The 17769-nt window shown below is 47.5% G+C and overlaps 1 protein-coding gene across 1 annotated transcript in view; it reads left to right on the top strand.

Moving 5' to 3' along the window:
* The window catches only part of LOC138487255 (somatolactin-like), a 74294-nt gene extending 57580 nt beyond the window's left edge, over window positions 1-16714 (top strand). The window contains exons 2-5 of the mRNA XM_069613885.1: window positions 2317-2507; window positions 5600-5710; window positions 13752-13931; window positions 16511-16714. Coding sequence (XP_069469986.1) covers window positions 2317-2507; window positions 5600-5710; window positions 13752-13931; window positions 16511-16714 — 686 coding nt within the window. The remainder of the gene's footprint in view (window positions 1-2316; window positions 2508-5599; window positions 5711-13751; window positions 13932-16510) is intronic.
* The last annotated feature ends 1055 nt before the right edge of the window (window positions 16715-17769 follow it).

Raw genomic sequence — 17769 nt, 5'->3', positions numbered from 1 at the left:
GCAATGGTTCCACACTTGAGGAAGGATGAAGATAAGCAGTGGATAAGGTCAGATAATCACTGGTACAGGAATGACCATAGGCTCCACAGAGGGCCATACCACAGAGAGTTCAGAGGCATAAGATCCTAGGGCCCTCATGGAAGCAGTGTGGATGACAAAGGGAGATGCAAGGCATCACCACACGACCGTCTCCACTTAGCCACATTCCGGCCCCGCCGATCCTTGATGACTTTGTGGATTCCTCCCGATTCCAGTTGTGGTTTGAAGCAGGACTGGAAAGAGTAGAGCAAATGCAGAAGAGGGGAGGAATGTGTTGCAATAAGGGAACTGGAGGAGGGCCTACACGTTGGTAAATGATCAGAGGGCATTAACAGACAGAGGGTGTCATTACAAGTTAGGAGGTAGCGGCATGGCTACCCCTTACCGGTTACCAGGTCCATAGCGCTCAACTCACCCGCTTTTGGTGGGTGTCACCCGCCTTGAAAGCAGATGAATCACCCGCCAAGTCCCTCATACGCCCATTCACTTCTATGGGCCTCTCACCAGTCAAAAAGAAAATCAGCTGTTTTCACACGCCTTGCTGACAAAAAAGGTTGAGTGCTCTGCAGGCCTGGGTTCCTCGAATGAGGAATTACCAGGCCATTCCGACCTTGGAGGGCCTGGTAATTCCTCATTCCTCTCTATTGGAAGCTTGGGCCTGTATTGTCTTAAGGTGGAAGAGAGAATTGCTGCCAGGAGACAAAACGTGGCCTTTGCAGGCCAGAGAAATATATAAAATGGAAAACACCCTGGGGTCTTGCATGACATCCGTACATCTAGGGAGATGGAATGGTCCACTTTTTTTGAGTAAATCTGGTAAAGTTGCAAACGATAGACCAAAAGAGCCTTAGTACCATATTTAGCAGACGTGTAGGGTAAAGGGGAGACACTCAGGGTGCGACCGCTGATGCGGGAGAGGATAAACACGACAGGCAAGGGGGAAGTCGATGGTTTGATTTGTAGACCTTGGAGTAGCCTAACTAAAACAACACATAGGAGTATGTTCATTACTGCCGGACGGCCTCCTCCACCCGTTGCCAAGTGTGGGGTGCGGGTAGCTGTAGGGGTTAAGGGAGGAGGTTGGGAGAAAAGGGGACACAATGTTTGCATAGTTTTAATGTCATGTCATGTGAAATATTGTGCACATAATGGCAAGATTTCAATAAAACGAATTTACAAAAACAAAAAGTCCACACGGGGTCCTATTGACTCCCAAAATGGGGATTTATACTGCCATACCCCCACTCCTAATCCTGTGGTTATGCCGTGGGACAGAGTGGGAGTAACAATAAAGGAGTTACCGGCGATTTCCTGCCAAACTCGTAATGAGTTCCATTGTCAATAAGTAATTTTGAGTGGGGAATGAACCCCCAAAGAGAATCCTCACAATGAGCAGATAGAGGACCCAATTTAGTGCTATGTCCTCATTAATGAGTACATCCCACTGGAGGATAGCACTTTGATGTTCAAATATTTATTTTTTTTACAACTTTTAATACGCTTTAAAAAATGAAAAAAGACATTTGGTATCATGCCTGTCTTAAGCTTTAGTAAAGCAATATTTCAACTACATGTAAGGCAGTCATTGCTAGAGAAAAATATTTTATCAGCACTAGAGGGAGGTGAAGATGAACTTTTCGACCCGATAAACATATTATTTCAGAGCACACTATTCATAATTAGCATCAGGGTTGGGTGCCACAGCTAATCAGATTGCTTGGATCACGGGCTACATCTCACAGTCCAAGCCAGCATTCCAAGTATGCTGAAAATTGCTGCCAAGTGCACCGACATCTTGCCACCTGCTCCTGTCCATGCCCAGTCCCGAAGCCACCTACGTCACCTGCTGCTACCCTAACAACCTAACTTCTACTTTTCGGGGCCGCCGTTCCTGGGCTACCATGGAAAAGCAGGAGGAGCTCTGCATGGTGCCCTTCCTCTCATGTCCATGATAACAAGCGCTCAACCCATTCATTGAACTAAAGACATTGGTATCGGCATCCCAGTTCTTAAACCCATGGTGTTAACAGCAATAATACCTATGGTGATAGACTGGATCAGTCAGGCAATGGAACAGGGCCCGTCCCTATAACTTGGGCCAGGCTCTTTACCTGCTGATCCAACCCTCCACTGTGTGTATACTTGCTATCTTGGATTTTGGGACCCTTGAGTGATAATTTTGAGTAATATTCCAGCCCCCAAAACATGAGGCACAAGAGATTGTATGGGTTATAATCAGATTTTTTGTTTAACGCTTTGTATTTTTTTTAACTTAAGTTTTTCTGGTTGTCCTGCTTCTGCTGTTGCCCTACGTGCTAAGAGAGGGTGTTGCCTACCCGACCGAGTGTAAAAACGAACAAGGAATTTCTATCCACTGTGCCTCCATCTCTCTGGAAATGGTTGTTGACAGAGTCGTCCAGCACGCCGAGCTCATCTACCGACTGTCCGAACAGTCCTGCACTATCTTTGTGAGTACCAAAGATGTTTCATATTCTGTTACTATTCTTTTTTTTGACATACCCATTTATTTTACCCTTCAGAATGCTAAGATATCTGTGAACATCATTACAGAACTTAGATGGTGGGGAACTTCAACCAAGGGTTCAACTCAAGCCATTCGTCTTACACCAACCTAAACATTCCAATCAAGTTAATTTGTATTGCTGCATGCCCAGTCTAACATATCTAGCAAAAGTAGTACAGGGATCTGTAACATTTAGATCGGCAGATGTTTTTGACTAAAACTCCTATCTGCCCTGGCCAATGCAGATAGCAGTGGGGGATAATGGGAGTTGTAGCTGAAAACATCTGAAGTGCTGTAGGGTACAGACACCTCTCAGAATATATCAATGACTGTGTTTGTTCAAGAGTTCTTTTTGATCTTATCGGTACTCTGAGGATCCTTCAGATGGCATCACTTCTCCCCAGGGGGGAACCCTCAGAATGAGGCTAGGGAGCTGAGGTTGTTAACCAATAGTCCCCGTAGGGGTGGTAATATGCAGGAGTATCTCATGGAGAGGGAGTCTCCTCTTAGGGATAAGGATGCAATTGGGAGGCACAGCCCGGTAGGCTGATGGTCGAACCTGAACCTTAGGACTCTAAACTCATGACTAGAACCATGTTTTGCTGTGAAACATCAAACTACTCTGACCGTTTAAGTACTGAGATGCAGAAGCTCCCAAGAACACTACAAGCTAGCAGGAAAAACACCAGAGCAGCTGTAGTCAATGGAATGGACGTTACATCAGGGCAGACCCTACTATATCAGGGTGTCAGAAACAAATTAAGGCAGAAGGGTACCAGGAAGGATACCAGTAAGAGTACAAGAGAGAGAATTAGAGAGAGCAGTCAAGGTTGAGCGAGAAAACGAGAATCAGAGGGAGGAATTGAAGCCGAAAGAACACCCAATGGTAAATCCGAGTAGCTTGAGCAAAAGACATGGAGGGTGTGATTCAAAGGAACGCACAAGGCTGTCTCACAGGTCAACAAGGTGTTGGGTGTGGAGAAGGCAGAAACAAAGAAGGGAATAGCTCTCCAGCCTGGAGGCAGAGCCCAAAGGCTATATGACCGCAAGCTGGTAATCGGTGGGTGACAGGCAAGCGAACAAGAGAAGGAGTGGCAAAGCACCCTGGTTGACCAGAAGTACATTATTCTTGAGACACAAGGAAAGTCTTGTACCAGTCAACCGAAAGTTTACCCTACAGAAGGATGGAGGTTGGGTCATGGTGGCATGAGCTGTACTGAGTGGACTGGGTGGTCCAAAAACTGTGCCGAAACCACAAACCTGCATATTATCTAGAGAGGTGGCAGCTGGATGTTCTCTACAGGGAAGGAAGGTTAAGCCCCTGGTTCACTTCCCAACAGCCAGCTGTACAAGGACCAGGAAGCAAACCCCAACAAAATTGGGAGAAGGCGCTTGACTGTCGTCTGAAATCCTACCGACCCGGTGAAGCATCCCGACCCCAATACAGATAACAAGAGTTAACGAAAGTCTGGGAGGGAGTGGACACGCTGTTTAAGAAACTCTTTAGGCATTTCATGAAACTTAAGGCAACAAGGGTGAACAGTGAATAATAGGAACTGAGAACACCTACCTCAGTGGTTGAGAAGATAGTGCGTCTATGAAACCGAGACCCCCAATTCCCTGAAACACCATACAATGGCGTTATCTTATTTACCATGGAAAGTACAGCCAAAGGGGCCTAAAGGAGTTGGCGGCCTGAGAATAGTTAAGGCTCCCCTCCTCTATCCGAACATCGAGTGGCTGGGAACACCTTTGACAAAGGAGAGATGCACTGTACATACCCCAGAATTGTCTATGGCTGGACCATCGAGCCACACCCAAATCATCATCTGTCGATACCACTGTTACTCATTGCTGATTGGTCAACACCAGATACTGCCAAGGGTCATGTCTTTTCAGCCCATGACCTTAACCTTGCCTTCCTCGGAGATAAGAATAAAACCACTAGCATTTTCATTTCCTTCGAGCTTCAAATACCTGGAAAATCGAAATCCTGTTGAGACTGTAAACTAGAAAGAAAGAGATAAATGTGTAAACAAATTTGTGATATAGTTCCCAGTCTAGTTCCACCGGAGTGTGGTGCTGGAGAGTCCACAGGGACTCCTGGGAGCAGCTTCATTGTCCGAGTGGTGCAGATTGAGAATTGTGAAATAAACAGAGAGATTGTGAAAACATCAAAAAGGGAGTAACACATTGTATTAGCAACTGTGAGAGGCATTGGGAAACCAGCTAGGAGAAGATTCATTCTCCTAGCCCCATGTGAAATTCATGCAACCTTTTATTTTTTTTCCGTTGGGTTATGAAGAACCCAGAACTTTTGTGGAACTTTTGTTTTGAACAACCTGAGAGGTGTTCTGACACTTCCATCCAGGAGAAGGGACACATTCTCCTGGATTACGAGTAGTAGCTGGACTTTATGGTGTTTTGTTGCAGTGCCAGGGATAGCAAGGCAGCCTTTGTGTATGGGGATGTGCATTTTTGTTTTTACTATCACATACTTCCTGACAAGCAACCAGGTGTTTTTTTTTTTTTTTTTTATTTAGGTAGGGAAATCCTCTCATAGTTAGGGATAGATAGGTTTGGTTTTCATTTTATTAAATGTCTATAGCAACCACTGGTCCACCACCTGGTCACTCTCTTCACTCCTTGTCGCCACAGTATCCAGTTGTGTACTTTCATGTTTCACTCAAGAGCAGAGTCTTCCTATTAGTCAGAATAATGTGGTACAACATCATCCACCAGCAAGCAAGAATCGCTTTTCTGTATACAAAATTATATCCATTTTCTTTCTGGAACCAGGTAGCAGCCTTCTGTCGGTCACTGCCCTGTCCTCCAAATATGCAACACGTTTGTGAAGCTCACACACCTGTATTCAACATTTGATTGCTGATGTTGCACAGTTAACATTGCAACCTTTCTTAAAGATGCTCACTGCGATTGTTGGAATTATGACCATAGCTAAATACGTGTTTTATTGTTGTAATCACTAAACACTGCCCACATAAATACAAATCCTATGTTTCACTTAAAATGCAGGAAGAACGCCTTGTCCCAAGTGCACGCCTCCAAAAGTATCAGACTTCCTGTTACAACAAAGAGTTGACCATGACAATTCCCAACTCTAAGCCTGAGGTCCATAAACTCTCAGTAAGTATACCGACCTGATGAATATTCATTGGCGTAGCTTTAGGGTGGAAACATATCCAGTTCTCTGCGAATATAGATATTGCTTCAGTATGAAAATATGCCAGATAGGTCTTAATGGGGCTTGCAGCTTAATGTTATTTGTTATTTGTTATTTGTTATTTTGCATTTGTATAGCGCCTTATATACCATTGGTATGGTCAGAAGGCGCTGGTAGGTTGAACGCCCTTGGGAACCGAAGTTCGGGTCAGTGGAAAGATTAGAGAGAGTCCAAAGGTGCGTGTGCGCACCGGTATGTGTGCAGCTGGTGCGGAATTCATGTGGTAGCTGCTTCTTAGCGGTAGGTGTGGTGGTTGAGAGATCAGAGATATGTGTTCGGTCTGGCTGGAATTATCCAGACCGAGTGTGCCGGCGTTAGGCCTGAGGAGAAACGCCTGGCTGGGGGTGTGAGACCAGCCATGTTTACTTAGAGTGATGGGGGGTGAGCGGCAGATGTTGATATGAGAACAGTTATACCGAATGGTGTCATAGTGTCTCTGTGTTCTAGTTGAATGGTGGTGTAAGGAGAGAGTAAGCGTGGGGTGTAATATGCAGTATGCTCTTTCAAAGATTCCTTGCATTCCAAAATAAAATATGCACGTCGCGCAACTCTGAGCGGTCAGGTCCGTTCTATGTGTTTTGGTTCACATCCGCTCTATGCACTATTCACCCATACACTCATTTGTTCCATGCGTTCGTCCGCTCCACAACGTTCGTTCGTTCCATGCACTCGTTCGCTCTCCACACACTCGTTCACTCTCCACACGTTCGTTCGCTCTCCACAAGTTTGTTCGCTCTCCACACATTTGTTCGCTCTCCACACTCGTCCGCTCTCCACACACTCGTCCGCTCTCCGTAGCCTCGTTCGTTCTCTGCACCCTCATTCGCTCTCCGCACCCTCGTTCACTCTCCACACCCTTGTTCGCTCTCCACACCCTCGTTCGTTCTCCACACCCTCGTTCGCTCTCCACACCCTAGTTCGCTCTCCACACCCTCGTTCGCTCTCCGCATGCTCGGCCGCTCTCTGCACACCCGGCCGCTCACCGCACTAATCCGTTCTCCGCACACTCAGCCGTTCTCCGCACACTCAGCCGCTCTCCACTCTCAGCCGCTCTCCACTCTCAGCCGCTCTCCACTCTCAACCGCTTTCCACACTCAGCCGCTCTCCACACTCAGCCGCTCCCACGCTCCTTCGCTCTCCACGCTCCTTCGCTCTCCACGCTCCTTCGCTCTTCATGCTCCTTCGCTCTCCACACTCCTCCGCTCTGCACGGTCTTCTGTTCTGGACGCTCGTCAGCTCTCCACGCTCCTCCCCTCTCTGCACTCAACCTCTCTCTACACTCAACCTCTCTCTACACTCATGTGCTCTCCACATTCATCTGTCTTCCACATTCATTTGCTCTTCATATTCGTCCGCTCTTTACTCTCAACCAACCTCCACACTCATCCGCGCTCCACATTCGTCCGCCAGCAGCGCTCCTCCTCCATGCTCATCTACACTCATCTATATTCATTCGGTCTCCTATTCAGCTCTCTCATCCTCCGCACTCATCCGCCCTCCTCATTCATCTGTTCTCGACACTCATCCGCTCTCGACACTCATCCGCTCTCAAAACTCATCCGCTCTCGACACTCATCCGCTCTCGACACTCATCCGCCCTCGACACTCATCCGCTCTCCACACTCATCCGTTCCCCCCACTCAGTCGCTCCCCCCACCGCTCTGCACACTCAACCGCTCTCCCCACTCACTCGCTCTCCCCACTCACTCGCTCTCTTCACTCAGTCGCTCCCCCCACTCAGTCGTTCCCCCCATTCAATCACTCTCATGCTTCTCTGCTCTCCACGCGCCTCCGCTATCTACGCTCCTTCACTCTGCACGTTCCTCCACTCAGCACGCTCTTCCGTTCTCCACGTGCCTCCGCTCTCTGCACATAGCCGCTCTCCACACTCGACTGCTCTCTACACTCGACGGCTCTCCACACTCTTCCGTCCTCCACATTCATTTGCTCTTCAAATTCATCCGCTCTCCACACTCATCCGCCAATAGTATTCATCCTCTAACACTCATCCACAATTCATCTATACTTATCCACACTCATCCTTACTCATTCGCTCTCCCCACTCATCCGCTCACGTCCTCCACACTCATCCGCTCTCCACAGTCAACCGCTCTCCACGCTTATCGGGTCTCCACGCTCATCCGCTCTCCACGCTCCTCCGCTATCTACACTCAACCGCTCTGTACATTCATGAGCTCTCCACATTCATCCGTCTTCCACATTCATTTGCTCTTCATATTCGTCCGCTCTTTACACCCAACCGTCCTACACACTCAACTGCCCTCCGCACTCATCTGCCTACAGCATTCATCCTCCACACTCATCCACACTCATCTATACTCATCACAGTCATTCGTACTCCCCACTCGTCCAGTCACCAACCGTCCTACACACTCAACTGCCCTCCACACTCATCCGCCAACAGCATTAATTCTCCACACTCATCCACACTCATCTATACTCATCACAGTCATTCGTACTCCCCACTCGTCCAATCACGCCATCCACACTCTTCTGCTCTCCACGCTTGTCCGGTCTCCACGTTCATCCGCTCTCTGCACTTTCTACATTCCCAGTGATTTATTTCTATTGTCCACTTCACTGTTTTAGATCTACATTACTCATTTTATTTCTGTTTGTCATTGTAGGTTACAGTCTGGTTAGTTTAGCTGTACTTTATTTATTTATTTATTTTGTGGTTTGCTGGGTCGGTGTTATTGTGATGATTGATGTTGCTGGTTTGGAACCGGTTGGTTTTAGGGAAAAAGCCAGGTTTTTAGTAGTTTGCGGAATGCCGTTAAGTCCTTAGTTAGGCGGATGTGGGGAGGGAGCGAGTTCCATAGGGTTGGTGCCAGGGCTGAGAATGATGCTCCGTCTAACCTGACTGAGTTTGTCTTGGGAATTACTAGGAGGCCGGCTGAGCTTGATCTAAGGGTGCGAGTGGGGTGATAAGGCATTAACTTTTCTTGAAGATATTGCGGTCCAGTTTTATGTAGTGCTCGATGGGTGAGGCATAAGGTTTTGAAGGCCACTCTACGGGCTACTGGAAGCCAGTGCAGTGTCTTGAGGGCTGGGGATACGTGGTCTCTTGGACCGAGCGCGAGTAGCACTTTGGCCGCCGCGTTTTGTGCTCTTTGGAGTTTATTCAGTTGGTAGGCATGAATTCCGAGGTATAGGGGTTTCCGTAGTCCAGTCTTGATATGACGATTGATTGGACCGCAGAAACTCTGTTGGGAAATGAGAGATATGGAAAGATGTGCCTAAGGTTTTTGAGGTGGTAGTGACAGGACTTTGAGACATTGTTGACTTGGCGCAAGAGTGTTAGGTCGGAGTCAAGAGTGCATCCAAGATTTTTCACTGTGTTGGAGGGTGTCGGTGAGTTGCCCATGGCGGGTGGCCAGGGTAGTGGGTGCGGTAGAAGATCAGAGTTGCCGCAAACCATGATTTCTGTTTTGGATGGGTTTAACAAGAGGTGGCTTTGGGTCATCCAGCGTTCTATGTTCAGGAGGCAGGATGCAATATCAGGTCGGGAGTTGGGTTTTGCGTTCAGGATTTTTAGAATTAGTTAAGTGTCGTCGGCGTAATTGTAACACAGGATGTTGTGTGAACGAATTATTGGTGAGAGAGTGATCAGGTAGAGATTGAACAGGAGGGCGGATAGACATGCTCCTTGTGGGACTCCTGTGTCGACTGGTCGGGCTTGGGAGGTAAAGTCGGAGAGTGTCGTTATTTGGTGCCTGTCTTTGAGGAACGAAGCTATCCATTTAAGGGTGGTTCCACGTATCCCTAGGGAGTGGAGGCGGTCCAGGAGGATTGAGTGGTTGATCGTGTCTAAGGCGGCCGATAGGTCGAGAAGGATTAGTGCGGCGCATCCCGCGGAGTCAGCTGTCATCTTAAGGTCATCCCAGATCGAGGTTAGGGTGGTTTCAGTTCCGTGACGGGTTCTGAATCCTAATTGGGCGGGGTCGAGGAGATTGTTGGCTTCAACAAAGGCATTTAGTTGGGAGTAGGCGGTTCGGTCAATGAGTTTGGCAAGGAACTTGGTGTTTGAGATGGGGCGGTAGTTTTTGGGCTCGAGAGGGTCGAGCGAAGGATTTTTAATTAGAGGTTTGACGTGCACCAATTTGAATGTGTCTGGAAAGATACCGGCGGAAAGGGAGGCATTTATGATAGATCTTGCATGTTCTCCTGCGCAGGTGGAGGCAAAGATTTCTTTTAGGGTTGTGGCTGGGCAGGGGTCCAATGGTGATCCAGATGGTTTGCGGGCGGATAGGAGTTTGAGAAATTGTTCTGGTGATATTGGACTGAAGGATTCGAACGTTGGTTGCGTAGAGGTCGCAGCTGATGGGCTGGCCGGTACAGGCGGAGGATTGCTAGGTGGCTGTAAGAGAGCCAGTTTGTTGGTTAGAGTTTTTGTCCTTTCGATAGCCGTGGAGTAAAAGTGGAGGAAGAGAGAGTCACACAGTGATTGTGACGCGGTCGGGATGGTTGTGTTACAAGCCGGATTGGTGAATTCGGAGATCATTTTGTGAAGTTCTTTGCTTTGGTTTTTGCAGTTTAGGATTCGGGAGTTGTAGTGGGCCTTTTTTGCTTTCCGTATTTCGGCTTTGTACCGATACAGGTGTCGGGCTAAGGAGGTCTTGCTCTCATGGGTTTTCTCTTTCTGACATTTGCGTTCTAGGTATTTGTATTGTTGTTTAGTGGTCTTCAGCTCAGGGGTAAACCATCTGGGGAAAAGGCCACGGCGGGTTGATGGTTTGCATGAGGGGGTGAGCCGCATCAGAGATGCGTTGAGCCATGAATCAAAGGCCTCAGGGGTTAGTTGGTTGTTGAGATAGCAGGTAGGTGGTGGAGACTGGAGGAGTGCCTCGGCTAGGTCCGGGATGATTATTAGTTTCTTCCAGCATTTGCGTATGTTTGGAGGTTCAGATGTGAGTACGGGAAGGGGTTCGGGTGAGTGGATGGTGAACGAGAGAATTAAGTGATCGGACCAGATGACAGGGGTGGGCGGCATTAGATGGGTCAGGGAGTTGGAGCTAAAAATGGCATCAAGGGTGTGTCCTTTATAGTGAGTCGGGCCGTTTATGTGGGGTTGGAGATTAATTGCATCTAAACCGTCAACCAGGGAGTGTGTCATAGGGTTGGTGGGGATGTCGAGCCATATGTTGAAGTCTCCAAGAAGGATGAGGTTGGGATGGTTTAGTTGGAGGGTGGCAATAGAATCGCAAAGGTTGTTTGTGAAGTGTCTATCGTAGCCAGGGGGCCTGTAGATTATTAGGAAGCTGTGTGAGAGCGACAGGGAGAGGGATAGTTTAACAAGGAGAGATTCGCAGGATGGAACGGAGGGTTGGTTGTCGATGATTGAGGCGCGGAAGAGAGATTTGAAGACGAATGCTACCCCCCCCTCCTGGACGGACAGTTCAGTGGGTTGAGGGAGTAGTCAGGCGGAAAGGCTTCATTAGCGATTGGGCCGAAGTCGTCAGAGAACCAGGTTTCAGTGATGAAAACTAGGTCTGGTTTGACTGAGGCGAGGAGATCAAAGATGCAATGTCTGTTTTTTGCCACAGATCGGGCGTTAAATAGGATGCAGTTCACATCGGCAGCCAAGGATGGTCTTGGTGCTGGAGCGGGATGGGGCGGTGGAGGAGCGGGTGGACGGAGGGGGGTAGGGTGGGTGATGATAGATGGGAATAGTGGGCGAGCAGAGAGATTGGCAGGCTTCGGGTGGGATTGGAAGGCTGCGTGTGATAGGATGATCGGGTTTGGGTTGGGGGATTTGAAGGAGGGGTGTTGGCGGTTAGGAGTTTCAGTTGCAGGTGATGTGAAGTCGAGGGAGAGGGGTTTCAGGCAGGGAGAAGCCATGGGGGAAGGAGGAGATTGCGGGATAGAGGTGATGGGTCAAGACAAGGGAGGTGAGGAGTGCTGAGAGATTGAAAGGGACAAGGAATGTTTCCTCTTTAGTTTCTTTGCTGCGACTGGTGTGTGGGAGAGAGTAGGGGGGTCGGAGGAGGAGAGGGATGCAGCTTCGGTTCTTGCTAGGGCTAGGCATGCAGTTTTTAGGGAGGGGAAAGGGTGTGGTCGGGGGGGGTGGCAGGGGTATGAGGGGAGGGTGGGAGGTGGGAGAATGCAGGGTGGGGTGTGCCAGGAATTATAGTGAGGGGAGCGGGTATGGGTAATGCTGGTGGGGTGGGGGTGGGGTTCAGGGGATGAGTGGTCTTGGGGTGAGTGGCTCGCTATCGTGCCCCCCTGGCTTGGTGTTTGGAGAGGGGAAAGGCAGGGAGTGCAAAGGAGGTTGGAGAGATTTGGGAGGGGGGCGGGAGGGCAGGCAGATCGGAGAGTGGGGGTGTCCACGGGGTTCGTTTCTGACTGACTCTTGAGGAATGGGGGGAATTCATGATTGGTGCGAGCTTTTAGGTTGATTTAGGAGGGCTTTCTGATTGTAGTTCTGAGGCGCGGTGGTGGTGACACGCTTTTAGGCACACCTCAAGGTTCAATTGCTTGAAGATGATACTAGACTATTGGTGGTTTTCTAGATAGAATTGTAAACAGAGGTGATTTTAGTTTATTGGGTACACTTCTAAGTTCACCTGTACACAGAGCAGATATTCGGTCAGCCTCTAGATTCAATTTGCTTAGAGGGGGTATTAGATTATTAGTCACAGTTTTAGATTCTATATTACACAGATATACTGTTAGTTATACTGTTGGGATTGAATAGGGCACGGTAGTGGTGGACTTCTTTCAATTCACCTTTATACAAGGAGGGTATTAGGCATGGATCTAAATCCATTGACTGCTAGTGTGGGTGAATTTTAATTGGATATTTTTGATGTAAAATGGTGAGAACTGAACCACAAATATCATGTCATAAAATGTCCTACGGCTGTTCTCTATGAGATCAAAAAGGGAATTTTAACAACAATAATGAATTCGCAAAAGGTGTATTTTTTGGTTTAAAAAAATATAAAAAAATAAAAATAATATTAACGAACAAATTGGTTAAGTAAAAAATAACTGATTAGCATTTGCTAACCTGCACCTGCCCAGGAATACTACTTGTTTTACTTTTTAATGCAACAGCATTCTGATTTCAAACCAATTGTCCAGTCAGCAAAAGAAAAAAAGCAAGAAAAAAACACAAATAACTTTACAACTTTTGCTTATCCAATTTAGGGATGGGTTTGGTTGTTGATGGAAGGCGTCATCTGACTCCAATTTAGTAGACCGCCCAGAACTGCCTGAGTATGAGGTGGGCTGCTGTCGCCCCTGCTGGGGGCAGCTTTGCCCCATCCCATCTCTGACCTTTCCCGGACACTAGCCCCTCTCCACCTTCTCTGAAGCCAGCAGTGGAAACAGCCGCCTATTGGAAGTATGAGGGGCATCCTATTGCAGCAGTAATAAAGCTACCCGTCCGGCATCTTGGTGCTATCGGTAGACCCCTACCTGCCTGGTCTTGGAAACACGAAGGGTTCCCCTCAGCCCACCTGGGTAGATGCAGCTGAGTGGGGTGATCTGTCCCAGGGATCTCACTGGTCAGCAAGAGAATCTGGAGGGGGCGCTTCCCAGCAAGGCTTGAACCGGTGGCCCGCGGCTTGAGGCACCATCTATTGACCGCGAGTAAGCGGAGGGCAGTGCTCATAGGCTGCCTAGCAGAAGCACATCTGTGCTCCAGATGTTTTGGCTAGATTATTTGGCTACGGCTAATGGAGTCAATGTTTGCACAACACTGAGCTAGCCAAAGCTCAAGATGCAACATGACCTGAACACTTAATCAATCTGCTCCCTAACCATTGCAAAGCCCCCCCCCCCGCCCTGTAAATTAATGGTGTTTGAAGCTCCTGTAACTATCCGAAATAAGCATGGCAATTCCAAATGACGACAAGATAGGGCGCAGAGTCAGTCTATTCGTAGATCCTGACTTGTCCATCCCTGTTTCTGTTTTAGGATAAGTGGTTGCTGCACTCTGTCCTGCTGATGGTCCAGTCCTGGATGGAGCCCTTTCTGTATCTCCAAAGCGCCTTGAAGCACAGTGATAACATCCCTGCAGAGCTGCTGGAAAAGATCAAGGGGTTATCTGGAAAACTCTCCAGCTTAGAGCACGGCGTCATGGTTCTGACCAAGAAGGTAAGACGGGGTGTCCTAAGTCCACTCTAACGGATCAGGTCGCCCTTTGGTCCACATTCACTTCACACTTTACAGAGCCAGAAAGTAAGAATCGAGGTGTGGGCTCTTGGAGGGTAAGGGTTGAAATATGAGCATCACAGTCTAGAGTTTTTAATTGACCAGCAGGCCATATCCTCTCGAGGTCTCCATGTTACCCCAATAGCAGTGCTTTCCTCTGGGCCCATCTCTGTTAGCTTTTCTCAGGGTCCCCTTCTGTTGACGAAGAATTAATTAATAACCCCGGCCTCATAATTCATCTTGCATTTGGAAGTGATTCTCCCCTTTTTTATTTCGTTTCGTGGGGTTATTTACAGGTGGTAAACTACTGGGGTTATTTACATGTTGTAAAATACTAGGTTATTTACATATGGTAAAATACTGGGGTTATTTACACGTTGTAAAGTACTGGGTTATTTACATGTTGTAAAAAACTGGGGTTATTTACATGTTTTAAAATACCCGCTATGTCCATGTCATGTGCCACAAAAAGAATTCAGCCAAACATTTCGGCAAAAAAGTCAGCAAAAACAAAACTGTGGAGGAATTAACATAGAACCAACCAGTGGGGGTTCTCGTTATGTGCTGTTATTGTTACCTGATGAATCACTGACGATACGAGTTACAAGTCATGAATGGCCCATCCATGTGCTGGTAAATTGTGCATGGGCGCATGCTTTAAAAGGACATCCACAAATATTCACAACTCTGGTTTGCAAAGGTCTTGTGACCAGCAAACATTGATGATGCAATGAGGGGGGCAGACAACCCACAGGGCGTTGCACCATAATTTAGACATAAAACCAACCCACTCCCCCTCCCACACCCACATCCAGGCATGCTTATCCTGGCATCAGTGCCATTCAGCCAGTCCCAGCTTTTGGCAGGATCCGAGCAGTAAAGATAGAAGAAGGACTACCTCGCATTATCTATAGCATACACCTGCCAGGAGCTAGCAAGTGGCATCGTGCTCTTTCCTGGGCCCTGCTAAGGCCCGAGTAAGTACGTTTTGCAATGGGTGGGAGACGTTTCAATGGAAGAATAAATACTGCACTGCCGTTTGGGGATCCTGGCCTCCACTCACAGGGCTTTTTAAGAAGAAAGAAAAGATACCCCTACTCACCTTCCCGAACTTGGGAAAACGTTGGGGATCTGTCAAACCTCGAATCACCACAAAAATCATGTGACTTGGCGTTCAGCCAGGTTTACGTAAAACACACATCACCTCTTCCTGCATCTACCTAAATCCGTTTTTCGTTTGCCGTAAAATATGTCCCTTCATCAACCTCTCTGTCACTGAACTCATTAGCCATTAACCATACCCATCTATTCTCACATGTTACCATGGTCGGCTGTTCTCTCGCTTTCTATTGGAGTACCACTGCAGCGTGCTCGCTCCTTTTTACCAATCCATGTGAAAGTCAGAAGTCAACGTGGAGGTCATTGCTTCTGCCTCTCCTGTGTGGCTATCTACCACTTTCAAATGCTTATGCCCCCCTTCAAATATAGCATCTTCACCCTATCGCTTTAATAGTTCTGTTATGCTGTGTTTCTTTAGTAGCTTTACAGCTAAGTATCCCCTTTTAATCGTTTCAAACACCATTTGCTAATCTCCATTCACTTTCTGGTCTTTCATATGTACGCTCTTAAATTCTTCCCAAAAACTGAAAATCTAAACATTTGTCTCAAATACTTTCTCGCCTCTAAAGCTGACCCATATCAGCAGTCTCCCTAATGCATTCTTACAGTGGCAATACCAGCATATATTGGAAACAGCCAGCATGAAAATGTGTTCTTTCAGTGGTGTGCAGGCATATATTGGGCACAGCAGCATACACATGTTTTTATAGTGGCAACACTGGCACACATTGGTCACATGCAGCATAACACATTTTGTTTTACTGGGGCGATGCAGGCCTATATTTTTGGCACTAGCAACATGTACATTTATTTTACGGGGCAATTCTGGCATATAACATTGAGCATTGGTAGCATGAAAATGTTGCTGGAATACATTATTGAGACAGGGGATGCTGTTTTTGTTTGCGGACATTTGTCCCATAATTCCCTTGTGTGCTGTTGATGACCTGGTATTTGTTGGGCCTTTAAGTGTTCCGCCACAAACCTGTTTGCAAATTATATGGTTAGCTTTACCCCTTTTCTGGTATTTTAGCTGTATAATCCATGTTTTTAATACAGTAATTAAAATATGTTCTATCGGAGAGAATGTCCCTGAATCCTCAGAAATGGTTGGGGCTCACTCAGAGGAATTTGGAGAAAATATAAAACGTCACCAGTCACTAGCAGAAGCGCCATCACTGATCAACCACTGCGTTTCATTATTTCATCTCCATTTGCTGGGTTTCCCCATCATAATGCTCCTTTGACTTAAGAGCTTTGATTGAGCGCTTTGAAACACGTGCCTGTGTGTAGGCGCTTTATAAATAAACGATACCATACCAGGTACATAAAGACAACCGAAAGCACAACTTAACAAAGCAGGATGTACTGATAATGTTTGGTATGATCTCTCCCCCGCCCAGGTGGTGGACGGCGCCCCCCTCAGAGCCGATTACGATCAAGCACCAAGCCATGTGGATTTTGGGACATGGCCAGGGGACTCCGCCCAACGAAACTACCTGCTCCTGGACTGCTTCCGGAAGGACGCCCACAAGATCGAGACATTCCTCAAACTCCTGAAGTGCAGGTGGACGGACACGCAGAGTTGCAATCAGTCGGACTCATAGCGCTAGACGAGAGACTGCCTCTTGGCATGACAGCTCAGGGCTGGCTGGATTCACTTAGTTACATGCGAGGGGGGCTCGCGAATTGGAAAAAGAAATGATTGTGTACATGTTACTTGTATTTATTTATAAATGTACTGTTGTGCCTGTATGTGAGCTGCTAAAGCAGAAGGAGCTCCTTGTTTCTGATTGGTTGCTTATTTACATCCACAGTTTAATTGAGAAATAAAGCATCCGACACTTGAATTGTGCTCTTGCTAGAATGAAGGCTGGCAAAACAGATCTGAGTGGTTTGCATTTTACTCGTTTCCTCATACAAAAGGTTTACCTGCCTCATATGTACCAGAACATATGCAAATGGCCCCTGAACGTAGGAGGTGTGAGGGGGGATTTGCTGATAATAAGGAAGAGCCTTCTGAAAGTGTATTTGCTGCAAACTTGACCTCTGGTGCAGTGAAAGAACTCTGTGTAAAGTCAGGGTGGACTGGCCTATGGGAACTCTGGAGATTTCCTGGTAGGCCTCTGCACCCTGGGCAGGGGTGGACTGGCCTATGGGGAACTTTGGAGATTTCCCAGTAGGCGTCTGCACCCTGGGCAGGGGTGGACTGGCCTATGGGGAACTCTGGAGATTTCCCGGTAGGCCTCTGCACCCTGGGCAGAGGTGGACTGGCCTATGGGGAACTTTGGAGATTTCCCAGTAGGCGTCTGCACCCTGGGCCTCTTCTGTGTGGTAACCTATTTTATTTTCAAATGTGCTCATAGGAAAAGGGTTAGGCTTGCTGAACATGTTCTGCAAAGTTGGTCTGGTGCGACTCTACAACAAAGAAACCCGGAAGAGCTGAAGCCGAGGATGCTGCAAACAGAGGCTGAAGTGAAACTGTGGAGCGCAGGGGGTTCTCAATGCTGGACTGCGCATGCCCAGTGAAGAAAGGCACATCTAGTAATACATCTTTGCATAATGCTTGACTCGATACTTTGATCATTTGTATGCATATGTCCCAAAGGTAAATTAATCAAGCAACACATGTTTCTTGCACAAAGGTACTTTTTAAAGGCTT

Source organism: Ambystoma mexicanum, chromosome 9, assembly GCF_040938575.1.
Source record: "Ambystoma mexicanum isolate Mex_15411 chromosome 9, UKY_AmexF1_1, whole genome shotgun sequence".
In the NCBI taxonomy this organism is placed as follows: Eukaryota; Metazoa; Chordata; class Amphibia; order Caudata; family Ambystomatidae; genus Ambystoma; species Ambystoma mexicanum.
This window is presented reverse-complemented; position numbering and strand designations above follow the sequence as displayed.